The 21,964-nt window shown below is 39.9% G+C and overlaps 1 protein-coding gene across 1 annotated transcript; it reads left to right on the forward strand.

Annotated features, from left to right (window-relative positions):
* The first annotated feature begins 926 nt into the window (after positions 1-926).
* Positions 927-21,415, forward strand: LOC134623298 (gamma-aminobutyric acid receptor subunit alpha-2-like). The gene is made up of 6 exons (XM_065469830.1): positions 927-1,002; positions 2,471-2,553; positions 3,304-3,447; positions 13,275-13,427; positions 13,976-14,178; positions 18,721-21,415. Exons 1-6 carry the CDS (start codon positions 941-943, stop codon positions 19,027-19,029), a joined length of 954 nt encoding a protein of 317 aa, XP_065325902.1. The 5' UTR covers positions 927-940; the 3' UTR covers positions 19,030-21,415.
* Positions 21,416-21,964: the final 549 nt, after the last annotated feature.

A 21,964-nucleotide genomic window follows, 5' to 3' on the forward strand; every position in this document is an offset into this window, starting at 1 on the left:
GCGTTTTTAATAATTTAGAAGGAAGCAGAATGTTTTAGAAGAGAGCTCAAAGAAAATATTTACAGTTAGCCTAAACCTATGTGTCGTAAGAACCACAGCTTACTGACCTAATTCATGCTTCGTCTTTCAACAACCACACTGTTCACGTTCAGACATTTTTTAATGACTTTCGCTGTAACTTTACTAAAATGAGACCTGAACTGAAATACTAAAGCCGGCCCTCTCAGAGTCCGAGCTGCTATACCGTAAAATCCACAGTTTCAATGTCCCGACATCTAAATGTCACAGGCTTTGCAACTATGACGAGTAAAAAGAAAAAAAAGTATCTCTTTCTGCTTCTCACCCTCACTGTGAATCACACAGACACGAACATTCACACGTATACACATTTCACGGTGCACTGATTTCTGCCCTTAATCCTTGCTTGTGTGTGGTGTCTTTTGACAACACAGTATTGCAGGTTAAGGGGGTCATGTTGGCCTCAGAGTCAGCTTAGGAAAACAGCAAACTGAGAAAGCTGTGAAGGAACAGGGCGAGTGTGGGTCTCACCTTCATGGAGACTCGCTATTTGGAAACAGGGAAAGGTTAAGGTTAACTTCACCTGCCAGCTCTGCCTACCAACAGAGCTGGCAGGTGAAGTTAGTTGTGATGAACTGCCCATCAGTGTGCAGTTTAGCATTTTTTGAGTGGGAATGAGCCTTGTTTTAATACATGGGAAACCTAAGTCATAAGAGAAGTAATAATATAGTGAGATTAATTCATGAACATATCTCATCTTTTCTCAGGAGTACACCATAGATGTTTCTTCCGGCAAAGCTGGAAGGACGAGAGGTTGAAATTCCATGGGCCAATGAATATTTGCCCCTTAACAACCTGATGGCGAGTAAGATTTGGACCCCGGACACCTTCTTTCACAACGGAAAAGTCTGTGGCACATAACATGACCATGCCTAATAAACTGCTGAGGATCAAAGATGACGGGACTCTGCTGTACACCATGAGGTAACTCGAGGCACAGAAGCAAAAAGACAGAAAACAGTGAGAATGGCGTGGATAATATACGTTTGCTGTCTAACTGAGGGTTACTTAGAAACACTGATTACATCTATAAGGCAAACATGAAGCTCTTGCTAGCAATGTGTTAGCTTATGTTTACACGTAATGTCACATCATCACTGGAACCTGAAAGACTAAACGAGGCATTTCTCTGCTGCCCAGCACTGCATTTAAATACACGTCTTTAACCCTGCCATACAAGCTCAACAGCCAGAGCTGCTTCAGTTGATCCATCCTTCTCCAGAGTCAGTTCAGACTGAATCAGGTTGGATTTGGAGAAGTAAGTCAAAAAAATGATGATGGAAATAGACTTAGATGTGGATTGTTGATATTTTTCACCATAGCCATAGAAACTCGACTCCAGTCACCCTGAAACTAACAACAACTGGGCCATTGTTAAATGGCTAGGTAATGTTAGCGCCTCCTCTTCCCGCACAAAAATACAGATAACTACATGTTTGAGACATGAACCCAGGAACTCCTCAAAGCCAGGCTGCTGGATACAGCTTCATATTTGCCTAAGAGACACGAGAGTCCACAAACTTTCCTAAAATAGAGAGAAAGAAAAAGAGAAATGACGTGGATGGAACGCTTTTCTTGCTAAAGCAAGCGTGAATACAGCAGCAACACAGAATCCCATTTGTTCAAATGTATTTTTTATGCCTCCTGTTTCTCGCATTCATTGCTATGCTTGAATGCTATTTCAAAAAAGTCAATGGAAACATACATTTTTGTAATAATATTAATTATAATAAATTGCTTAACAAATCTAGACCATTTGTCAGAAAAACAAAAATTACTGAGTTCATTGCAGGAGATGTTTTTATACCTAAATTTGTGCCGGCACACTGGACTCTGAGAAGTGACATTCAAACAGTAAAAGTAATTTTCCCATTTAGAAACACAAACATCTGTAATTTGGCATCTCAGTAAAACTAATAATGTGCTTTACTATTTTTTCTGCTTTTTTGAAAAATAGCCAAGTTGAAGATTCATGGAAAACAATAGGAATTACAGCTCAGCACTGAAAACATTATTTTGTTTAAACAGACTGTCCTGGTAGATTAACCGTTATACATTAAAAAATGATTTTTCGGCAGCTGTGGCATAAACCGTACATTGGCTGCTGGTCTGATACATTTGTAAGCACTGTGTATTTTTGCAGTGGTTGGATATTGTCTTAAACAGCACAGAGCTAACCTACAGTGTCACCATCTCTGCTGGTCTCTGCAGCACCTCGTTTGTTTTGCTCCGCTGATTACAGTTAAGATGATAATTTTTGTTTCAAGGCATTACAGATGGGAAGTGTCTTGAATAGTGCATGAGGCTTGTGAGTTTATTTTTCTTTCTATCTCTGCTGTATACTTTTCATGCATTTGCAAAGTCTCCTCCATTTTCTGTGAATTGGATGCAGGTTAACTGTGCATGCAGAGTGCCCAATGCATCTGGAGGATTTCCCCATGGACTCTCATTCCTGTCCACTAAAATTTGGCAGCTGTGAGTAACTCTGATGATGATAGTGCCTGAGGGAACTCAAAAGTAAAATGCTGCTTTGTTTCTTTTTTTGTTTTTTCTTTCCTTCCTTCTTCTCACTGGTCCTTTGGCGAGAGAGGAGCCTCAGGAACAAGTGAAGCTAGAATGCATGGCTCAGTTTTTTGGCAGTGGCACAAACAACACTACGGATAGAGGACTAATTGGAAAAGTCCCTGGGAAAAATGGGGAAACCAATGCTAAGCTCATCCAAATATTTTTGTTGGGTATTTAATTCTGCTAATGCTTTTTCACATTTGGATGGAATTTTTTGCTTTAAGCTGTTTCAAGATGTTGCTTTAAAAGCAATAATTATCCTAACTCAGTGGGTCATGTCTGAAATGCCTTGATGTCCTGTCTTCTTTATGTGGTGATCTACAGTATTTCACATGTTACTGTGCAACATGACTGACAGAATATTGCAATTACTGAATGTACTGAAGTAAAAATGTTCCCCTGTTTCATTAGACATTCTCAGGTCAGCAGACACACTCTCATATCCAATATTCAGTAAATTCTGTGGCTGACTGAAAAGGGCAAATGTCACTATGTATTGATATCTTGTTGGTGTTTTACAAGTGACATCATAAAGCAGTGAGGGGCTTTGTTTCTCTCAGCAGTATCATTTAAACACAATGTAAAAGGAGGCTTTTCATTTGGATTTTAGAAAAACGTATCAGTTTACCTCCCATGGGTCTACCCTCTTCCTCTTTTTAGATGCCTACACAATCTCAGAGGTGACTTACGCTTGGACTCGCAATGCTTCCGAGTCTGTTGTAGTGGAAGGAGAAAGCTCTCGGCTGAACCAGTACGACCTGCTTGGGCAAACGGTCGGACAAGAAACCATCAAATCGAGTACAGGTAAGAGTCTGTCGAAGCCTGTTGGGAATCAAATCCGCCTCTTGATCCTTTTTTCTTCTCCTCACTCACTTCATCCACAGACATTTTCAAATACTAGAGAATAATGAACATTTGCCAGATTGGTTCCAGCGAGTATTTCTATTACACCCTTTGGTGACTAAACACGGCAATAATCTGAAGCCGTAAGAATCTGTTGTATGCCCTTCCACTGCATCCACTTTGTGGAGTCAGCAACCTGAATATCTTTCTCACTTCCAGTGTGTTTTAGTGTGAAAATCAAACTGAACTGTGATTTTGTGCTTGTTTGGGAGGATGTTGTCCACCTCCTACATGTTGCAGGAGGCGGCCGTAAGCCCGCTGTGACACGCTTTGCTAAGTTTTGTCTTTATATTACTCACTTTATTTGGCTTGGAAGACATCTTTGCTCTGGCTTTTGCATGGAAATCATTTGACATAACAGGAGTTTGGCATTTTCTACTGCGCTGGTCTATATTTTGTTATTGTGTGTTTATCCTGGTTTGGAGACCCAAAAGCTGCATGGCAGTGAGCTGTTGCAGTGACGAGCCTTTTTACTTGTTTGGAGAACAAAGACTGGCTGTTTATTTGGGTGGATTTTTTGCATTTACCAGTAAAAAATAAGAAATGCTGATGCATTACTAGAAGCAACAACTAACGCGCATCTGCTTTAGCAGTCAGAGACATAACAGAGATGCTCTAGGAGAGAAGAACAACTTCTGTCTTTCAGATGTCCTTTGGTATGTTAGCATAAAAGCACACAGAAACTGAAGTGTCTGACTAGAGTGGAGAGATGCATTAAAGTCTAAAAAATATCTATAATCTACATAAAAATGAGTAGCTTGCTTACTAGGTTTTATAAGGAGGCTTTTGACTCTTCATGAGACATTGGCTAGTGACTTAAATGCAGACAGAATAGTAATCTTTGCATGCTGGTCTATCTTGAGCCACAAAAGAGTGAATGTCAGCGTGAAAACGACCACTAAGCTGACTGAACGACAGTTAAAATGGATTTAGAGCAGGGGTCCCCAATCCCAGTCCACGAGGGCCGGTGTCCCTGCAGGTTTTAGATCTCACCCTGGGTCAACACACCTGAATCACATGATTAGTTCATTACCAGGCCTCTGGAGAACTCCAAGACATGTTGAGAAGGTAATTTATCCATTTAAATCAGCTGTGATGGATCAAGGACACATCTAAAACCTGCAGGGACACCGGCCCTCGTGGACTGGGATTGGGGACCCCTGATTTAGAGCAACAGATTGTATTATTTTACAAGACCCTCGCACAAATCCTTGAAACATCAGCACTGAGTAGCAAATTCATGGCTGATCATCAGCATCAATATTTACTACGAGGGTGACTTGAACTGAAATCTCAGACTGAGCTGCTATTTGTGGCACCTCTGGAGAAATGTTATGCTTGCTGTTTGTTGTCTTTGCACAGCTGCCATTATGGGCCGACACAGAGGAGCAGACACACTCTTATACATGACAAGATCTAATCTTTACCAGCGATCATTCACTTAAGGAATCGCAAGTTAGAACTTGTGATCCACTAGGCTATAAAACATGTTATAGAAACAGTGAATCGGATGTTAATTTCACGGAATGGATCAGGATTTTCCTCCCATCTCCTATCTGGAGATTTGCAGAGATAGAACGCGCCACATATGGCTCCTCCACAGGAAATGGAAGAAGAAGGCTCAAGTTCATCATCAAAGTAGACTGTAGTGGACTATTTAATTTAGTTATGAACCTACTTGGATAAAGTTCTTGCTTACTTTATAAATACATTCACTAATGTATGCTTGTCTGCTCTAATGTTATTGGCTTTACCATGATGCTTGCATACTATATCATTTATACAGGGTATATGGCTAACTAGCTTAACATTACTACTGTACTTAAAAGACAGACCTGGAGTTTTTTGAAAACAAGCAAGGGGTAACAGCTGTGCTTGTAAAAACTCAATTGCTGATATCAGGTCTTATTTTTAGAAGCATGTTGCTGATTTTGTGGTTATGGTCCCATTTATCACTAAATAGATGGTAAACTTCTGTTTAACATCTATTTATATATAAACTTCCAAGGACAAGAAGTATGATGTAAGTACTACATCATTCTGGATGGTTTTAGGTTGTAAAAAAAAAATTATTTTTTAGTTGGTCTGAGAGGTGTGTGTTCAGGTGAGTTAGGGTGGACACTGACCAATCAGAAATATACCTTCCCCATCTGTACGAATCAACTGACTACCCCCCAAAATGCTCATCAAAACATAAATGGAGCATAGAGCCCTTATATTCAAATTTCACGACTGATACTGATATTGGTGATTTTAAAAAACTGATATATTGGCCAATTTTTTCTTCTTTCAGACACGCAACTATGCATCATCCACACATGTAACATGCTTGCAGTGCGTTTTTGTAAATTCTGAAAACAGTTCTCTTGTTACACTCTCTATTTTTCTTTGATTATATGTAGAATACAAGGACTAAATAGATGTTTTTCATTCAGGTCTTAAAGTTTGAGCTGGGTTTTTAAAGCACAGGGAAACGTGGCAGCAACGAACATGTTGTCTTGAAACTTTGCTGGCTATACACAGAAATAGAAATATGCTCTGTCCAAGGTAATCGGTTGTCAAGTTAAATTATTTCAAAAAAGTGTTCTAACAAGCATATCGTTGACAAAGTTCAGAAAAAAAAAACAAATCCATACCAAAAAAAAAAAGTAAGAGATAATGAGGATTAAAAATAGAAGCAATACACTTCTACATACGCCAACACAGATGCCAAGAAACAAGATCGAAACTTGTGTGTGTGTGAAGATGAAAGCGACACCATCACTGTCCAAGATGTAGGAAACACATAGATGTAACTTGAAAGATTAGATCAAAAAAGCTGGTTGTAAGATGGGGTAACTAAACATGCCGCAAGTCTGAATTTAAATAGCGAGGCAGTGTGAGGCTACCAGGCTTCTTCTAAAAGGATGAGAGGATGATGGCAGCTGTTTTCCTTCAAACGCTGGAAGCGACAGAAATCTGCCTTCGCGATGGCAGATGATGTGATATTGGTGATAAGCAAATCAGCCATAAAGGGTATTTAATGCACTCTAAGTTAGTGAGACGAATGATATGTTCTAGTCTTGGTTTTGTGAGGATTGTTTTCACATAAAGACAAGAAAAATTTACCTTTATTTACAAGATCTGTTTTATATTTCTTTTTATGTCCTTATTATATTATTTTTTTAACATTACATTTGATTCTATCATAAACTATAATGCAAAATAAAAATGGAAATCTGAATTATTTGGGGAAAATGGCCCCCTGTTGGTAAAGCTGCCTGCTGTAGCAATACCGTGTAGCAGAATGAAATTCACAGCATAGTGATAAATAACATGCAGGAACCATTGCAAGTAATCCCCCAACAGTTATTAATTTAGAAATAAATACCCCCCAGGGTGTGTACAAACAGAGCAGAACCAAAGCAGGTGGAGGCTGGGTGGAGTGGAGCAGCAGTAACATCGACAAGCATAAATAGGCCGCCTGATCGGTGCAGTGAGATGTGATGGGGTGGATGTGGTTGGTTAGTTGTTGTAGCAGAGTGGGAGCACTGTGGTATGAGAAGTTAACGCAGTGCTGTTTATCACAGAATAAACAGCAGCAGTCATGTAATAATAATAACAACAATAATGATAAAAATAATGACGATGTCATGGGTAAGAATGAGTGAAGCAGAGCCTGGAGGATGACAAAACAGACCTGACAGATGAACCAACTTCAGCGGACACACAATTTATTATGGTGCATGTTGTCATGGTGACAATGAATGTTGCCATGGTCGCATAAGCATAAACTAATCAAAAAGTACCTATATAGCACTATTCCAAACACAAGTCACAAAGGGCTTAACAAGCAACGTTTAAAGAAAAGTGAGAAAAGTATAATAAAAGTAAAAAAAATAGATGCTTAGGAAGTGATGGACTGGCTTTATTATAGCATCTTCTCGTCTTACTGACTGATTTTTTTTCACTGTTTTATAAATTATACATAATTTTACTTTTAAAGTTAGTCCTATCTGGTACTAATTTTATTTATATAATGCTGGCTACAATTTTATCATTTTTAGTAGAATTATGTAAATTTACAAAATAATTATTAAGTAGTCCTTTATAATAAATCTAGTGAAATACAAGTGCAGCGTTGTCCCCCCAAAAATACAGTGGCATAAATGTAAAAAGTGAAATAACATACTGGGTTATTATAAGAAACATTGGGAACCACAAGTTTGCCGTCAAATTTAATGTTGCATAGTTACAGAGGCGTGTCCTTTATGGCACTGGCATGATAGAAAAGTCTTGATTAGCCTTAAAAGCTACTTTACACCTAAAAGAATAAGTTTACCCAACCAATTAGAATTACTGAATGTACTTTCTACAGCATTTAGCAGAGCAGCATCTGTGGTGTAGGTCAAGTAAATTGCAGAGGATGAGAGATCTGAAAGCATCCAATATACTCTGTGTCGCTGAGTGACAGCACTGATCTAATTTTAGTAATACTACTTCTGAGGAAAACCTGACAGAAGAAACCTTTCTGGATATGCAGCTTTTGCAAGATGATGATAGAAGTCACGGTGATTATAGTGGTGAGAATGGGAAAGTAGGCTGTAATTGCTGGAAGACTGACGTCGTCGTCCCCCCCACCCACCACCACCATCTTTTAAATCTGTATTGTTTGTACATGGACTGATTGATTCTGGCTATTTAAAGATAAAGTATTGTCAGTTTGGATTCATCAGTTTAAAGAACGCTGAAACTTCCTTTGAAAATGTATCAGCCCTAGCAGGGGCTAAATTAGCTAAAAAGGGGGAAAAGCACTGTTTTGAACCTCTCAGGGAAGAAAGTGAGATCAGAGTGGAAATGTGAATAATGCCTGGGATGGATTATCACAAATGTAAAGAATGAGTTACATTTGATGATCATGCAAGAGTTTGAGAAATTTGCTCCTGTGGAGGACACTGACCTGAGGGTTATCGCCTGCAGACTTTAAAGGTACACTTAAGGAAAGAGTGGGTGGTTTACAAAGCTTTGCTGTGGAGTTGGATGTCTTTTGTATGAGCCTGAGCGTGGAGAGTGAGTCCCCCTTTTCTCACAAGATGTTCTACTTTTTTCATTTCTGGAACTTTTTCATGCTGGAGCTTTGATGTATTTCAGGATAAAGTAGGTGAAAGTATTGAAGAAAAAAACACAAGATCTAAACCTGTGTTCTTGTATCAAAGTCTAAGACCATATTTACTGAAAGATGTGTGATCATTCTGCTTTTAATAGAACTAAAAAAGGACTAGGTTTTTCTTTCTTTTTTTTAATTAGTCAGCTGTGAATTTAAATACAGGCTGAAATTATAGCTGCAATGTTGGGTTTTAGTTTGAAGTTACACCGGAGAATGAATATGTGCATGCTACTGCATCCCTGAGTGTTCCACCAATGTTCCCTTTAGGTATCAATTACCAGTACACAGTATTTCCCCAGTGACTGAAATCCCCCATCAAGGGAATCCCTTCTGCAGTTTTATTATGTAAGAATACCCTTACATGGACCAAATTTTCCTATATAGGTTAAATGGTGTTTGATGCTTTGGTGGAAGGCAGAATGCCTGCCAGTAGCTGTTTCTCTTGTTTAGCTAGTCACTCCACATTATCTGATTGGCTGACTTTAAATTAATCATTCATTACTAGTGTGTCAGTGTGTGGTGTAGCGTACTTGCAAACTAGGTCATTTGGCACGAACTAATGCACTCTCTGGCTTTACAGGGACGGACATCTTGCATAAGCCTGTGAATACACCAAGACACTGTTAGAAGAATCTCACAATTCAAAATATATGTTTGTTGTCTCAGAAACATCTTTTTGTTGAATGCATTATTCATAAAAATCCATGCCTGAACAGAGCTGAATGTAGTGATGCTTTACTTCACACACAGTGTGGAAAGTATTGTAGTACTAAAGGACAGCTTAACTAAAGTGTGTTTTCTTGTTTGTTAAAATGCCTAAAACGCTTTCCCCTTCCCCCACACATCCAGCCAGTACTGATTAAAAATAGCATTCATTTAGAGTTGTTTCTGTACATTTAGCAAATCACATACTCTTAGCTCTTAAGGGTCTCCTGGGGGGTACTTCTGGCTCTTTAGCTGCTAAATACTCCACTATATTCATTAGCAAGGTGCTAACTTCATCATTTTGTTGGTTTGTTGCTGGGCAGCTTTTAGTTTATGGTGGCTTCTCTGCTGATACCAGCTGCAGGCATACAGCTGTCAAAAACACTACTAAATCAGTAGCATTGTGAGATGCCTTGTAACTCACTAGTTACAGCATGCATCCCACATACAGAGGCTCATACCTTAATGTGGCATGCTTGCGTTTTGATTTACTGTACTACCCCGCTCCCTCATCACGCCTCCCGTGTTATCTGTAACTGCTGCTGTTGAATAAAGAAAATGTTCGTTTTGAGGCTCAGCATATTTTATTTTGGAGAACAAAATAGAGCAGACATATTAGTAGCTAATGCTGGTTATCTAGCTTAGCTAGGTAGTCAAAGGGACACTAATAATGCTAGGGATCCTCCTGAAGGCAAAAAATTCCCATCATTGTGTGACTCCTCTTGTTGTAAAAAGCTTCCAAGTTGTATGAAAGTGTATGGCCTTGTTGCTGACCCCTTTAATCAATTTTCTGTTGACTTCATGAGTTCAGTCTCTGTATTCAGGTCATACTGATAGGAATTTTTTGTAATATAAGGCGCACTTAAAATCCTGTAATTTTCTCAAAAATCGACAGTGCGCTTTTTGTATGAATTCTGGTTGTGCTTACTGACCGTGAACCGATTTTATGTGCTACACGGCGCTCAAAAATCTGTCAAAAAAGGTTTTAGTACGACTTTGGTAAGCTACGAAGCCAAACCGCTTGATGGATTGTCGGAGATATTACGTAGTCAGGAGCAGTGTTGGGTGTAATGTGTTACTAAGTAACGCGTTATTGTAATTAAATTACTTTTCCACTGAAAAAGTAGAGTACCTAATTACTGTTCATTTTTAGGTATTTTAATTACAGTTGTAAAATAATTAAACTCGCTGAATATCATTATTTAATTTCAATAATTTATCTTCTAAACGTAGAAGTAAACTCTGCCGCTTTAACATCGCTGTAGTGCAGCTGCACGTCATTTCGCGCCAGTTTGCTGCATAGTCGTATTCTAAAGCGGAAGATGTCGAACTCGGCTGAAGCGTGTGGCTGTTTTATGAAGTGGACATATTCCCGTCTCTTCACTTTTCTGAAACAAGCAGACAAGAATATTACAGTAATATTTAAGCTATGTCCTGGGGAGAAAAAACTATCGGCCGCTGTTAATAGCGAGAGCACGAGAGCATAGACGAACACTTCTGAGTGATCCTTGTTCATCATCCATGGATAACACCGCGGCAACTCCTGCTAAGCAGGCAAACCTTGATTTTACTTCAGCAGCACAGAAAGCGTCTGAAGGTGAGCTTAAAAAATGTTTGCAGGCTACATTGTGGAAAAGATGCTACCGCTGCGTACTGTAGAGTCTCCGTCTTTAAAAAAAATTGTTTATTATTTATAGAGTTTAATTTCTATTGTTTGCCCACTCAAGGTTTATAGGGATTTTAAGAAGTATTTAGTTAAATTACTTATTTAGTAATTAAGTTACTTTTCTGACACAGTAATTAGATAAGTATTTTAAATACAATATTGACTAAGTAATTAGTAATTAATTACTTTTTTCAAGTAACTTACCCAACACTGGTCAGGAGCCTCGCTGAGTAACCTGGGTCCAAAACTCCGTCAGCTTCAGGTCCCAAAGTCAAACGAACACTGCGACATCACTGAGAGGTAAAAACTGCTGCTTTACCAGGTGTAACAATTAAGTTTAACATCCAGGCATCCATGCGCCTTATAATCCGGTGCGCCTTATAGTCCGACAAATACAGTAGGCTAATTTTAAGGTTATTAGAAAAAAAGGGAGAATATCCAGGATATGCTCACTGGGTAAAAATATGTCAGTCAGAAGTATTTGGCCAATAATGTACTGTTTCTGCACATTGTGTAATTTCATGGTAATTTTGCAGAAAAACAAACAATATTTCCCATTACTCATTTCTTACATTGAATTTTTTTTTTACGCTGCACCTACAGTTTAATTATTTCTTTATTTCCTGTAATAACATCATTTGCTATCCCTTTATTCTAATGTACTTATCTAATTGTAGGTAACTATAATTACATATTGTAATAAAAAAAATACTGAAATTCCATTCAGTTACAGGGGAATTACAGCCTTAGTCGTGGGCCGAATTATAAAATGTTATCAAAATGTTATCCTTGCCTGGAAAACCATTCAGTCTGACCAACATGACAGGAGCTATGATGTGTACAAAAATAATGAATGTATAGCATCAGTTGTTTGAATAGTATTTCTATAGCATTTCCAAATAACACATATTCCTTCAGTTTCCTTTGTATAGCACGTTCTCAGAGACTGAGGTGTTCTCATCCATTTAGAAGGGAACCTTGTTTCCTACACTTGTTTTGTGCTTCAGTGGGCAACATGACAGGATTACTATCTTCATGCTATAATTGTCTTCCCTCTAAGTGAAGCGATCCCAAGCTTTTCCAGAGAAGACTCATCAGCATCCATATCCTTGCTTGTACATCCCCTTCCCCCATTCCACAACACAAGCACCGGACCGGCATGCAAATTAAATTACAGAAGATACAGTGCTCCATAGAGAGTACTGACAGTGCACTCGATTCCTCCAAATTCCTGTGCTAGCATGTATGCCTGTGTCAAAGACAGAATAAGTCTTCACGTAACTGCTAGAAACACAAGCAGCACAGCTACAGTGCTATTAAAGAAAGAGAGGGAATATTACAAAAAAACATCTTTGGGGATTATTCTGTGGAATTGACATCCCTTCTACCCCCTCCTTCCCACTGCTGAAAAAGACTTTCCTCTTGCCAAGTGGCAGCGTATATCAAGGCCTTCATTTCAAAATCATAGCAAATGAGCTATGTTTCTCTGTTCTGTTGCCATTGGTAACACATCTTTTTCTTCCCATGTCTAATCTTGGCTTCTCTTTGAGATATCTTCTGTTTGGAAAGACTGCCTGATACTGCAGCGCTGGCACGGTTTGACCGCCTTGTCAGCTATTAGGCTTTGCTCGGTGGCCGGGAACTCTCACTGCCTACTTTTGCATGTATTGATGGATTATTACTGTATATCCACTGTGCACTGCTGACAGTTAATCTATGTTTAATACTGCTTTGTTGTCTTAAAGCTTGAGATATAAATATAATATTTTAACAATGTGAATTACATGAATATACAGGCACAGGAAGGCGTGGGTTTGCACTTGCATAGCTAAATTGGAGTAAGAAGATATTGTTTCCAGTTGTGTGGGTTAAAACACTTGACACACTCATTCATCATGGCCCTCACTCCGGTTTTACTATTTTTACACTGATAGATATATAGATTAAAGAAAAGTGTTTTCATTATGAATAATAAACCAATTACCAAAGTAAGAGATGAAAGTCGCTTAACTTACCTTTCTTCCCCATTCTGATGATCAGTAAGTCATCTTGACTATGTCTAGATGCCTAATGCACCAAGTTGAATGAGGAGTTGAAACGATGTACTTAAAAAGTGGCCAGTAAGAGTATATGTTTGATGGCAAGAAATCAGAGTGAATCAAGAAGCTGAATTCTTTGCATCATGTAATTAAACCTGATTCTCGTCTGCAGGTGAATATACAGTGATGACGGCTGAATTCCATCTGAAGAGGAAGATTGGCTACTTTGTTATCCAGACTTACCTCCCATGCATCATGACAGTCATCCTTTCCCAAGTGTCTTTCTGGCTGAATAGAGAATCAGTGCCAGCTAGGACTGTGTTTGGTAAGCATATATGACATATATGATGATTGTTAGCACCAGTTTAATTTGAGCTGACTGTTGTAGATGCTGGATTTTATGCGTGTGCTGCAATGGCAGTAAGACCTTCCCCTAGTTTTGTCAAAAATTAACACTGTAAGCTTGAAGGATGAATATAGGGAATTGTTGGAAGCTGATGGGAAATTCTGTGCGAAAGAAAACAGATAAAGAGAAGGGGGTGGGGGCAGTTCTTACAGGCCCCACTGCTTTTAAATCCAGTTGGCTACGCTACTGCTTGACCTGACTGTAAGCCAAGTGAAAGTAATATTAGTGACTCAGCACTGGTTAGCTCACAGAAAGAAATAAAAACATCAAATCTCCTGAGCTCCAGAAGAAATATTAAAAGTTATACGAAAGAAGAAAAAATAAAATGATTTTCTTGTCATATGTCTCACTTGGTTCCCCTGCTTCATTACAGTATTGTGTAGCAGAATGTGTATTACAGTAGAAAAAACCTTAATAAACATTGCCAGAGCTCATATTATTGGCTATCTGCTTGTGTGTGTTTCCAGGTGTAACTACTGTTCTCACAATGACAACTTTGAGTATCAGTGCAAGGAACTCCCTGCCTAAGGTCGCCTACGCCACTGCCATGGACTGGTTCATTGCCGTGTGCTACGCCTTCGTCTTCTCCGCTTTGATTGAATTTGCTACTGTCAATTACTTCACAAAGCGTGGCTGGGCTTGGGATGGAAAAAGCGTGGTGACTGACAAGGTAATGAAGAAGAAAGCGCATCCTCTGACAGGCTCCGCCTTCAAAGAGAATTCATTAGCATTGTACTGTATGCTGAAGGAGGCAGTGCTCAGAGAGCTCAGAGAGCTTTGAAGGCATTTGTTGGAAGCAAAGGGAAACAGCAGTAATGGCCTCTTTAACCTTCCAAGAGTGGAGCCAGAATGCTGCAGCTACTGAGAACTAATAATAAAATCACTCACTCTGAGGCTCAGCATATCGATAAAGAATATAAGTGCAGTCAGGTGTTCATCCCCCCTGGTGCTAATAGGTGCCAAACTCAGCCTAGGAAAGGTGAATCCCATCAATGGTCAGATAATGTGTAATTCTTTTCAGAATCAGAATCAGAATTGTGTTTATTGGCCAAGTATATGTGCAGACAAATACAAGGAATTTGGTTCCGGTAGATGGTGGCTCTCAAGCACAGCAATGTAAAAACACACACACACACACACACACACACACACACACACACACACACACACACACACCTATATGTACATTACGCATGCATACACATACATACACAAAGCTGTGTGAACCAACTATAAATAACTAAACTTATGTACATAAAATACAGAAATGAAATGAGGTGGAATGAATACTACAGAATGTACATAAGGTGCAGTTGCAGTCTGGCAGTGGGAAGCAGTGTGACAGGTCAACTGTTTAGGAGGGAGATGGCGAGGGGAAAGAAAGTGTTCCTGTGTCGGGTGGTCTTGGTTTGCAGGCTTCTGTACCGTCTGCCAGAGGGCAGCAGGTCAAAAAGTCTGTGTCCAGGGTGTGAGGGGTCTGTGACGATTTTCCCTGCCCGTTTCCTGGTTCTTGAGAGGTACAGATCCTGGGATGGAGGGCAGGGGGGCACCGATGATCCTTTCTGCTGCCCGTACAGTCCGCTGCAGTCTGCTCCTGTCCTGTTTAGTGGCTGCACCATACCAGACTGTGATGGAGGAGCACAGGACAGACTCAATGACTGCAGTGTAGAACTGGATCAGCAGCTCCTGTGGAAGACTGTACTTCCCCAGTTGTCTCAGGAAGTACATCCTCTGCTGGGTCTTTTTGAGGATGGAGTTGATGTTGGTCTCCCACTTCAGGTCCTGGGAGATGGTGGTACCCAGGAACTTGAAGATCTCCACAGTCGACACAGGGGCTGTCTGATATGATGAGGGGGGGCAGAGTTGGGGGGTGTCTCCTGAAGTCCACTGTCATCTCTACAGTTTTAAGAGTGTTCAGCTCCAGATTGTGCTGACTGCACCAGAGTACCAGCCGCTCAACTTCCTGCCGGTATGCAGACTCATCACCATCCTGAATGAGGCCAATGACGGTGGTGTCATCTGCAAACTTCAGGAGTTTAAGAGCCGAGTTCTTGGAGGTGCAGTCATTGGTGTAGAGGGAGAACAGTAGTGGTGAGAGGACACATCCTTGAGGGGCACCAGTACTGAGGGACCGAGTTTCAGAGGTGATCTCCCCCAGCCTCACTTGTTGCTTTCTGTCTGTCAGGAAGCTGGTGATCCACTGACAGGTAGCTGGAGACACGCTGAGCTGGGAGAGGTTTGGAAGAGAGAAGTTCAGGCACGATGGTGTTAAAAGCCGAACTAAAGTCCACAAACAGGATCCTGGCATAAGTTCCCGGGCGGTCGAGGTGTTGCAGGATGTAATGCAGCCCCATATTCACTGCATCATCCACCGACCTGTTTGCCCGGTATGCAAACTGCAGAGGGTCCAGCTGGTGGCCTGTAATGTCCTTCAGATGGCTAACACCAGTCGTTCGAAGGATTTCATGACCACAGACGTCAAGGCGACAGGTCTGTAGTCATTCAGTCCTGTGATGGTAGGTTTCTTGGGAACAGGGATGATGGTGGAGCGTTTGAAGCAGGATGGAACTTCACACAGCTCCAGGGATCTGTTGAAGATGTGAGTGAAGATGGGAGCCAGCTGTTCAGCACAGGTCTTGAGGCAGGAGGGTGAAACACCGTCTGGTCCGGGGGCTTTCCTGGGCTTCTGTTTCTGAAATAGTCGGCTCACATCCTCAGTGTGTATTCTGAGTTCCAGGGAGGAGGAAAGGGGGGTGGGAGGTGTGATGGAGGTCGTTGAGTCTGGATTGGAGAGGGTGGTGGCGGTCGTTGAGTCTGAAATGGGAAGGGTGACACGCTTTAATCACAGAGAGCCCTTTCACATACTCTTTGGTCCAACATGAAGCCCTCAGTCATTCCACAAAATCAGTTTTTTACCCTTTTATAGCATTTAGTCGAGCAAAACCATACATTCAAATTACAATCCCTATATCAACAGGGGGCAGAAATGTTTTAAGAACATAAAGTGATAAGGGATTTAAATTTGTAAATGTTGGGATGTGACGAATGTGGCTTACCTCCACAGAAATAATAGGAATAGGCAAAAATAGCTGGTTAGTATTCTGAGCAGTGTGTCTGATTCTTTAAAATTCAGTCTGTCGAGTACAGGCTCTATTAGTGATGAGAAGATGGGTCTGTGTGTTTTCTTTTTCTTTTGGCTGCTTCCTTCAGGGTTCAGCGGATCATCTGCTTCCATCTCACTCTATCCCTCACATCCTCTGTCCATCCGCTGTCACACCAACCCTCTGCTTGCTCTCCATGAACTTCTTCCTTGCAGCCTGAGCTGTTGTGCTCATTTCTCATCGTGTCCATGCTGGTCACTCCCAGGATCTTCAATATCTTCAACTCTGTCACCTGCATTTTGGCCCCCCATCTTTTTGTCAGTGCCACTGTCTTCAAACCATACATTAGGGCAGTCCTACAGACCTACTACAATTCCCCAGAGGTTGAATGTGCAACACCTTCGACCTTTGGGCAACCATTTTTGATTGTATGGTCATCTGGTGAGAGGCAATCTGTCTCCAGCCAATCACCATCTGATTCAGACTGACTGCAGTCACTCTCAGACAGATTGGTGGAGGTTTGTAAGTAATTGCTGTCTAATTTATAATTGCAGACAGATTGACAAAATGTTGCAATCAATCTGAGTTGGTCTGCACCAATTAGCAAAACTCATCTGCAATGCCTTTCTTTGTATCTGTTACCATCTACATATATAGAAATTCACATTAAAACTGAAATTCACATCAGCTACTTACTTTTAGAGTCCAAGAGTCCAAGTAACTAATGAATGTAAGTAGTTAATGCTAATTTTTTTTATCACAGATTGCATGTAACTGCCAACCTGAACCCTGAAAGTTGCAAACTAATAGCAGACTGACTCCATCTTATTGCTGTCTTGATGTGCCAAAGTGTCTTTAAGATGGGAACTGAGTGTGAGTGGTTGCGGGCCTGGTCCCCATCTTTGAAATAGCCATTTCAAAGCCAAGAGGTTCACAAATCATAGCACAGTAATTTTGCTTGTGCCGCTGACTCCAACCATTGTTTTCCCTAGGGCAGGGGTCGGCAATCTTCAACATCTAAAGAGCCATTTTAGCCCCTCCTACCAAACAGGAGAAAAAGAGCCACACACGTGGACGGACAGACAGATGCCAGATGTAATATTAGGGTTGTTTTTTTTTTCCATAAAGTTTCATTTATTTTTTGCAGCAGCCACAGCTGAGGTGCTGACCCCTGCCTAGGGTGACAGTGACATAAAGTACCATTAATCCACTCGTCTCATTTAACTACATAGTGACTTGCCCTTCAGCAGAGCGCTTAACCCTCAAACTACCACAGAAAAATCTGTCTAAGAGTACAAACTCTGATAAACATGTTGTACGACATTACATTATATCAAGGGTAGAAGGAAAATCCAGAAATCAAATTTAGGTATAAACATTTTTCCAGGCACATCCAGACATTTTTTTTTTTTTTTGGGAAATGAAAGCAAATCTTGCATAAAATCATTTCAACGTAATGAGAAAACAAAAACAGAGAGGACGTGTTCTGGACAGTGAGAAAGCACAAAATCTCAACAGAAATGATACCTTCATGCAAACAACGAGAAAGATAAAAAGCACTTGATTGTCTTAGCTAAACAATTAATTACCACAGGAGTGGTAATTAAAGTTGCTGGCTCATATAAGTGCAGGCTCATCTTATATAGCACGACGGGTAGCATAAAAAGACAACAAAAGGAATTTTTTCTGGAGCTGCTTAATGAAGCAATGAACCATCATTTCCTTTAACCTGAAAAGGAGAATGCAGATTATCAGAGGGCTAGGTTTGAAGAAAAGTCATTAAAATGCAGTGAAAGAAATCTTTCATCATTCATTTGAAATTGCAACTGTAATGTAATTTTCCTGTCTCCTCATAAAGTTTTAATTTTCACCACGAGGTGGGATATAAGATGGGTGATGGAAGACAGTATTTAGACCTCCTGTTCATGGATAAGTCTGCCACAAACTGAACATCCCTGGATAAAATAAAAGTGGTCTTCATTCTGACTTTGCAAAATGTGCTCGATCCATTACCGTTTCCGCTCTCTTCATGTAAATGCATTTTGAAATTCAGGGGCAGATGGTGACAAGTAAAGCTGCCTTTCCAGGTAATCCTTTTGGTCTCTCAACAGAAGAAAGAGAGAGCCTCCATCGTCAAGAAGAATAACGCCTACGCTGTAGCAGTAGCCAACTACGCGCCTAATGTGACCAAGGATTCCAGCACTCTTCCCACCATCGCCAAAGGCGGAGCAACGGACCCAAACAAGCCCAAAGCGGATGGCAAGGCCCAAGAAAGCAAGAAGACCTTCAACAGTGTCAGCAAAATTGACAGGTTGTCACGGATTTTGTTTCCTGTTCTCTTTGGCATCTTCAACCTCGTCTACTGGGCAACCTACTTAAACAAAGAACCCGTTATACCAAATATGGTCCCCTCTGTTTAAGAGACCAATTTTGATAGCTTCTTGTCTGGGGTCTAAGTAATGAATCAAATACCTCCAGCAACTATGTACACAAACCTTTGCAGAGTGAAGCCCTGGACTGCAGTGTGACCCTCTATCTTCGCCTGTTTTCTACACTGTCTGCAGCACTTTTAAGAGCCCGGCTTTTTGTAAATGTGTATGTATATTTATATTTATGGTTTCATGGTGACATATATTGTACGATGACTCTAATTAGAGTGCATATTTCTTTCAAAGTATGTTTCCAGTTTCACTACGTGGCTGCTGTACATACAGATCCAATGAAGAGTAAACACATAATCACTAAGAATCACGTTTGATTTCGGATCACTTCTCAGTGTGTTGAATTCTGCTGTAATGCCCACTTTCTTGATATAACAGTATATATTTTTGTCTCGAGTGAAAGGGACTGACTATCGTTTGATTTCTTTCTTCATATAAGAGTCTTTCAACTCTTTTTTTTCTTTATTTCCAAGCCAATGCAAAAACACACTTGTATAGTACTGTTACAGTTTAAAGCTTGTTTTATTATCTTTGACTACAGGTATGGGGCTTCAATAAAAAAAAAAGAAAGAAAAAAATCTCCAAAATTATCGAAACACTCCCAGATCATGAAAGGCTGTGAAAAGAAATAGATATAAAATGAGAATGTGTGGTTCTGCCAGCTCGATGTACCATTTGGGATTACAGGACAATATCGCCAAAGAAACAAACGATACACTATAAAAAAAGACATATTTCCCAAAGGTTGTGCATGTGTAATATATGTGTAAAAAATGGGAAAACTTCAGAACTAGCTATACCCCAGAAAAAATAATTTATGTACAACAAGAGCAGATAAATGGATTAGTTTTAGATCTCCAAAAGGGAACAGAAGAATTCAAAATTACCCATAAAAATAATTTTCTCTGGCCATCAGGGTGCGCAGATGACCCCACAAAAAATAAAACAGAGCGGACAGAAGTGTTGCTTTAAGTGGTATTTATGCTTCTGTGTTAAATATACGCTGTTGTTACGTTGTAACAGCAAACACTTTATGAACTTGCACCTGATGTGGACCTACCTAGAACTGCTATTACATGTTGTGTTAATGCAGCCTGCTACAACTATTCTTGGCCTTCTTTTCGACTCTAATCGGCTCAAGAATGTCCAACTAGTGTTCTGGCAGCAAAGCTGCAGAGTAACGCAGGCACCCTGCCACAAGTGTAAATGCTGGCAATGACAAACACGTGAATTGTATGGGGTTCCAAATAAGTTACGCCATATTTGGAACCCCGTTTTAACCCTTCACAGCAATCCATGTATGTAACTACACGTCAGGTTGCTGCATAACGCAATGACTTGACTGGCATGGAAGGTTGCAGAGTAGGGATAAAAGGGGTTTTCGGTTACTACGGACGTTAGGACGTCGATTTCCCGCGGAAGTCTAAATCATGCTTTAGTTGTAGGCTCTGCAGAGATTCAACACAGAAGTATAAATCTATAATGCTAGCAAACACTTTGCCTATTTAAACACCAGCAGAAACTAAACAACATGAACATTCATTTTTTAAAATGTAAGTTGGATGTTTACTCACCTTTTTGTTCTATTTTAGTCTCTTCTGAGTCCTTCCATTAAAAAATATATATATGAGATGTCAGTTATAGGCAGGAGACTGTTTCACAGAAACACCAACAAGCTAATACCAGAGTATTTATTTATTCACGCCTTTATTACTTTACTTTTAGTTTAGTACATGTATTTAAAATCAGGGGTAAAATCAGAATAATTTCATGGGTTTATTGTTCTTGTATAATACAAATGCTCATGTAACTCAGTCTTTAAAGTTAGGGAAGTATCTTGGTGGTGGTTAAAATCCTGCAAAAATGTCCTTTGATCTGTGAACAGTAAGAGGATGCTGGACTCCAAGAATGAGAAAAATGTATTGTTAAACCTGTTTTGCTCGAGATATGATTGCTTTCCATCTCTGTCATGATTACTGTATATTGTGTGAGAAAAGTCATGTTCAGCCCCATATCAGCAGTCATACATGATACTCTAAGGTGTAAGTTTTTTCATGACGTGATATACTTTTTCTTCACATGGGTATTTTAACTTAATTTCTCTTGATTTGTTTGTTGAAACAAACTTTGCATGGAGACAAAATCTATGATTTTTATGATTTATTTTCATTATGTCGTTGGCTATAATTCATATTTCTCCAACATCCTGACAGAGTCTTAAACATTCCAGATAAAGGGATTGTTCAGGTCCAGGTGGATGCTTGATTCAGTGCACTTTTTAATAAAACACATAATTTCAGTTCTTTATATCTGGTCTTTGTCCTGACTTTGGAGACAAGAACATAAATAAAGAGAATGAACTGCGTAGCTGCTTATTTTTCTTTTTAACTGTAAAGAGCTTAGTGAAGAAAGACACTGAAGATGGCTACTTTTGTTAGTCCTTTAAGTTCCAACCTTTAAGTCTACTGATGTACAAATGTTCAGTTTATTTTTGTGTTGTTATATAAGTTCTGGGTACTTTTAATCACTGTGTTGGTGAGTTTTAAACTTGCTATTTAAAGAGCTAAAATTAACAGGCGATTGTAAAACGCCTTCACAAGTTTCGAACCACCATATATAGTTAATTCCTGAGCCTGCACAGTCATGTTAAAGTTTTCACAGGACTCTATTCAGTACTGCAAAAAGCTAAGTATACTGCTTCCATAGGATTTAAGATGGTAAGTAGCAGCCAGGTGCTGCTAATTGAATGCACAATGAACAATCTTCTTTGGAAAAACAAAAGTGGAGGTGCTTGGCTATAATGCACAGCACCACAATTAGCAAAAATGTTGATGTATATTGAGTTGACTATGAGGCCATCTGTCTCACAGCAGAGGCTTTGCCCAAATAAGGTCATACAACATGCAAATGATCC

Source organism: Pelmatolapia mariae, unplaced genomic scaffold (genome assembly GCF_036321145.2).
Source record: "Pelmatolapia mariae isolate MD_Pm_ZW unplaced genomic scaffold, Pm_UMD_F_2 NODE_ptg000543l+_length_30324_cov_1, whole genome shotgun sequence".
NCBI lineage: Eukaryota > Metazoa > Chordata > Actinopteri > Cichliformes > Cichlidae > Pelmatolapia > Pelmatolapia mariae.

Excerpts from the sequence above, each read along its gene's own strand:
- LOC134623298 (XM_065469830.1), top strand. The coding sequence starts at position 941 with ATGACCATGCCTAATAAACTGCTGAGGATCAAAGATGACGGGACTCTG. Across the intron at positions 3,448-13,274 it reads AACCATCAAATCGAGTACAG|GTGAATATACAGTGATGACG; the intron begins GTAAGAGTCTGT and ends TCTCGTCTGCAG. Across the intron at positions 14,179-18,720 it reads AAAGCGTGGTGACTGACAAG|AAGAAAGAGAGAGCCTCCAT; the intron begins GTAATGAAGAAG and ends GTCTCTCAACAG.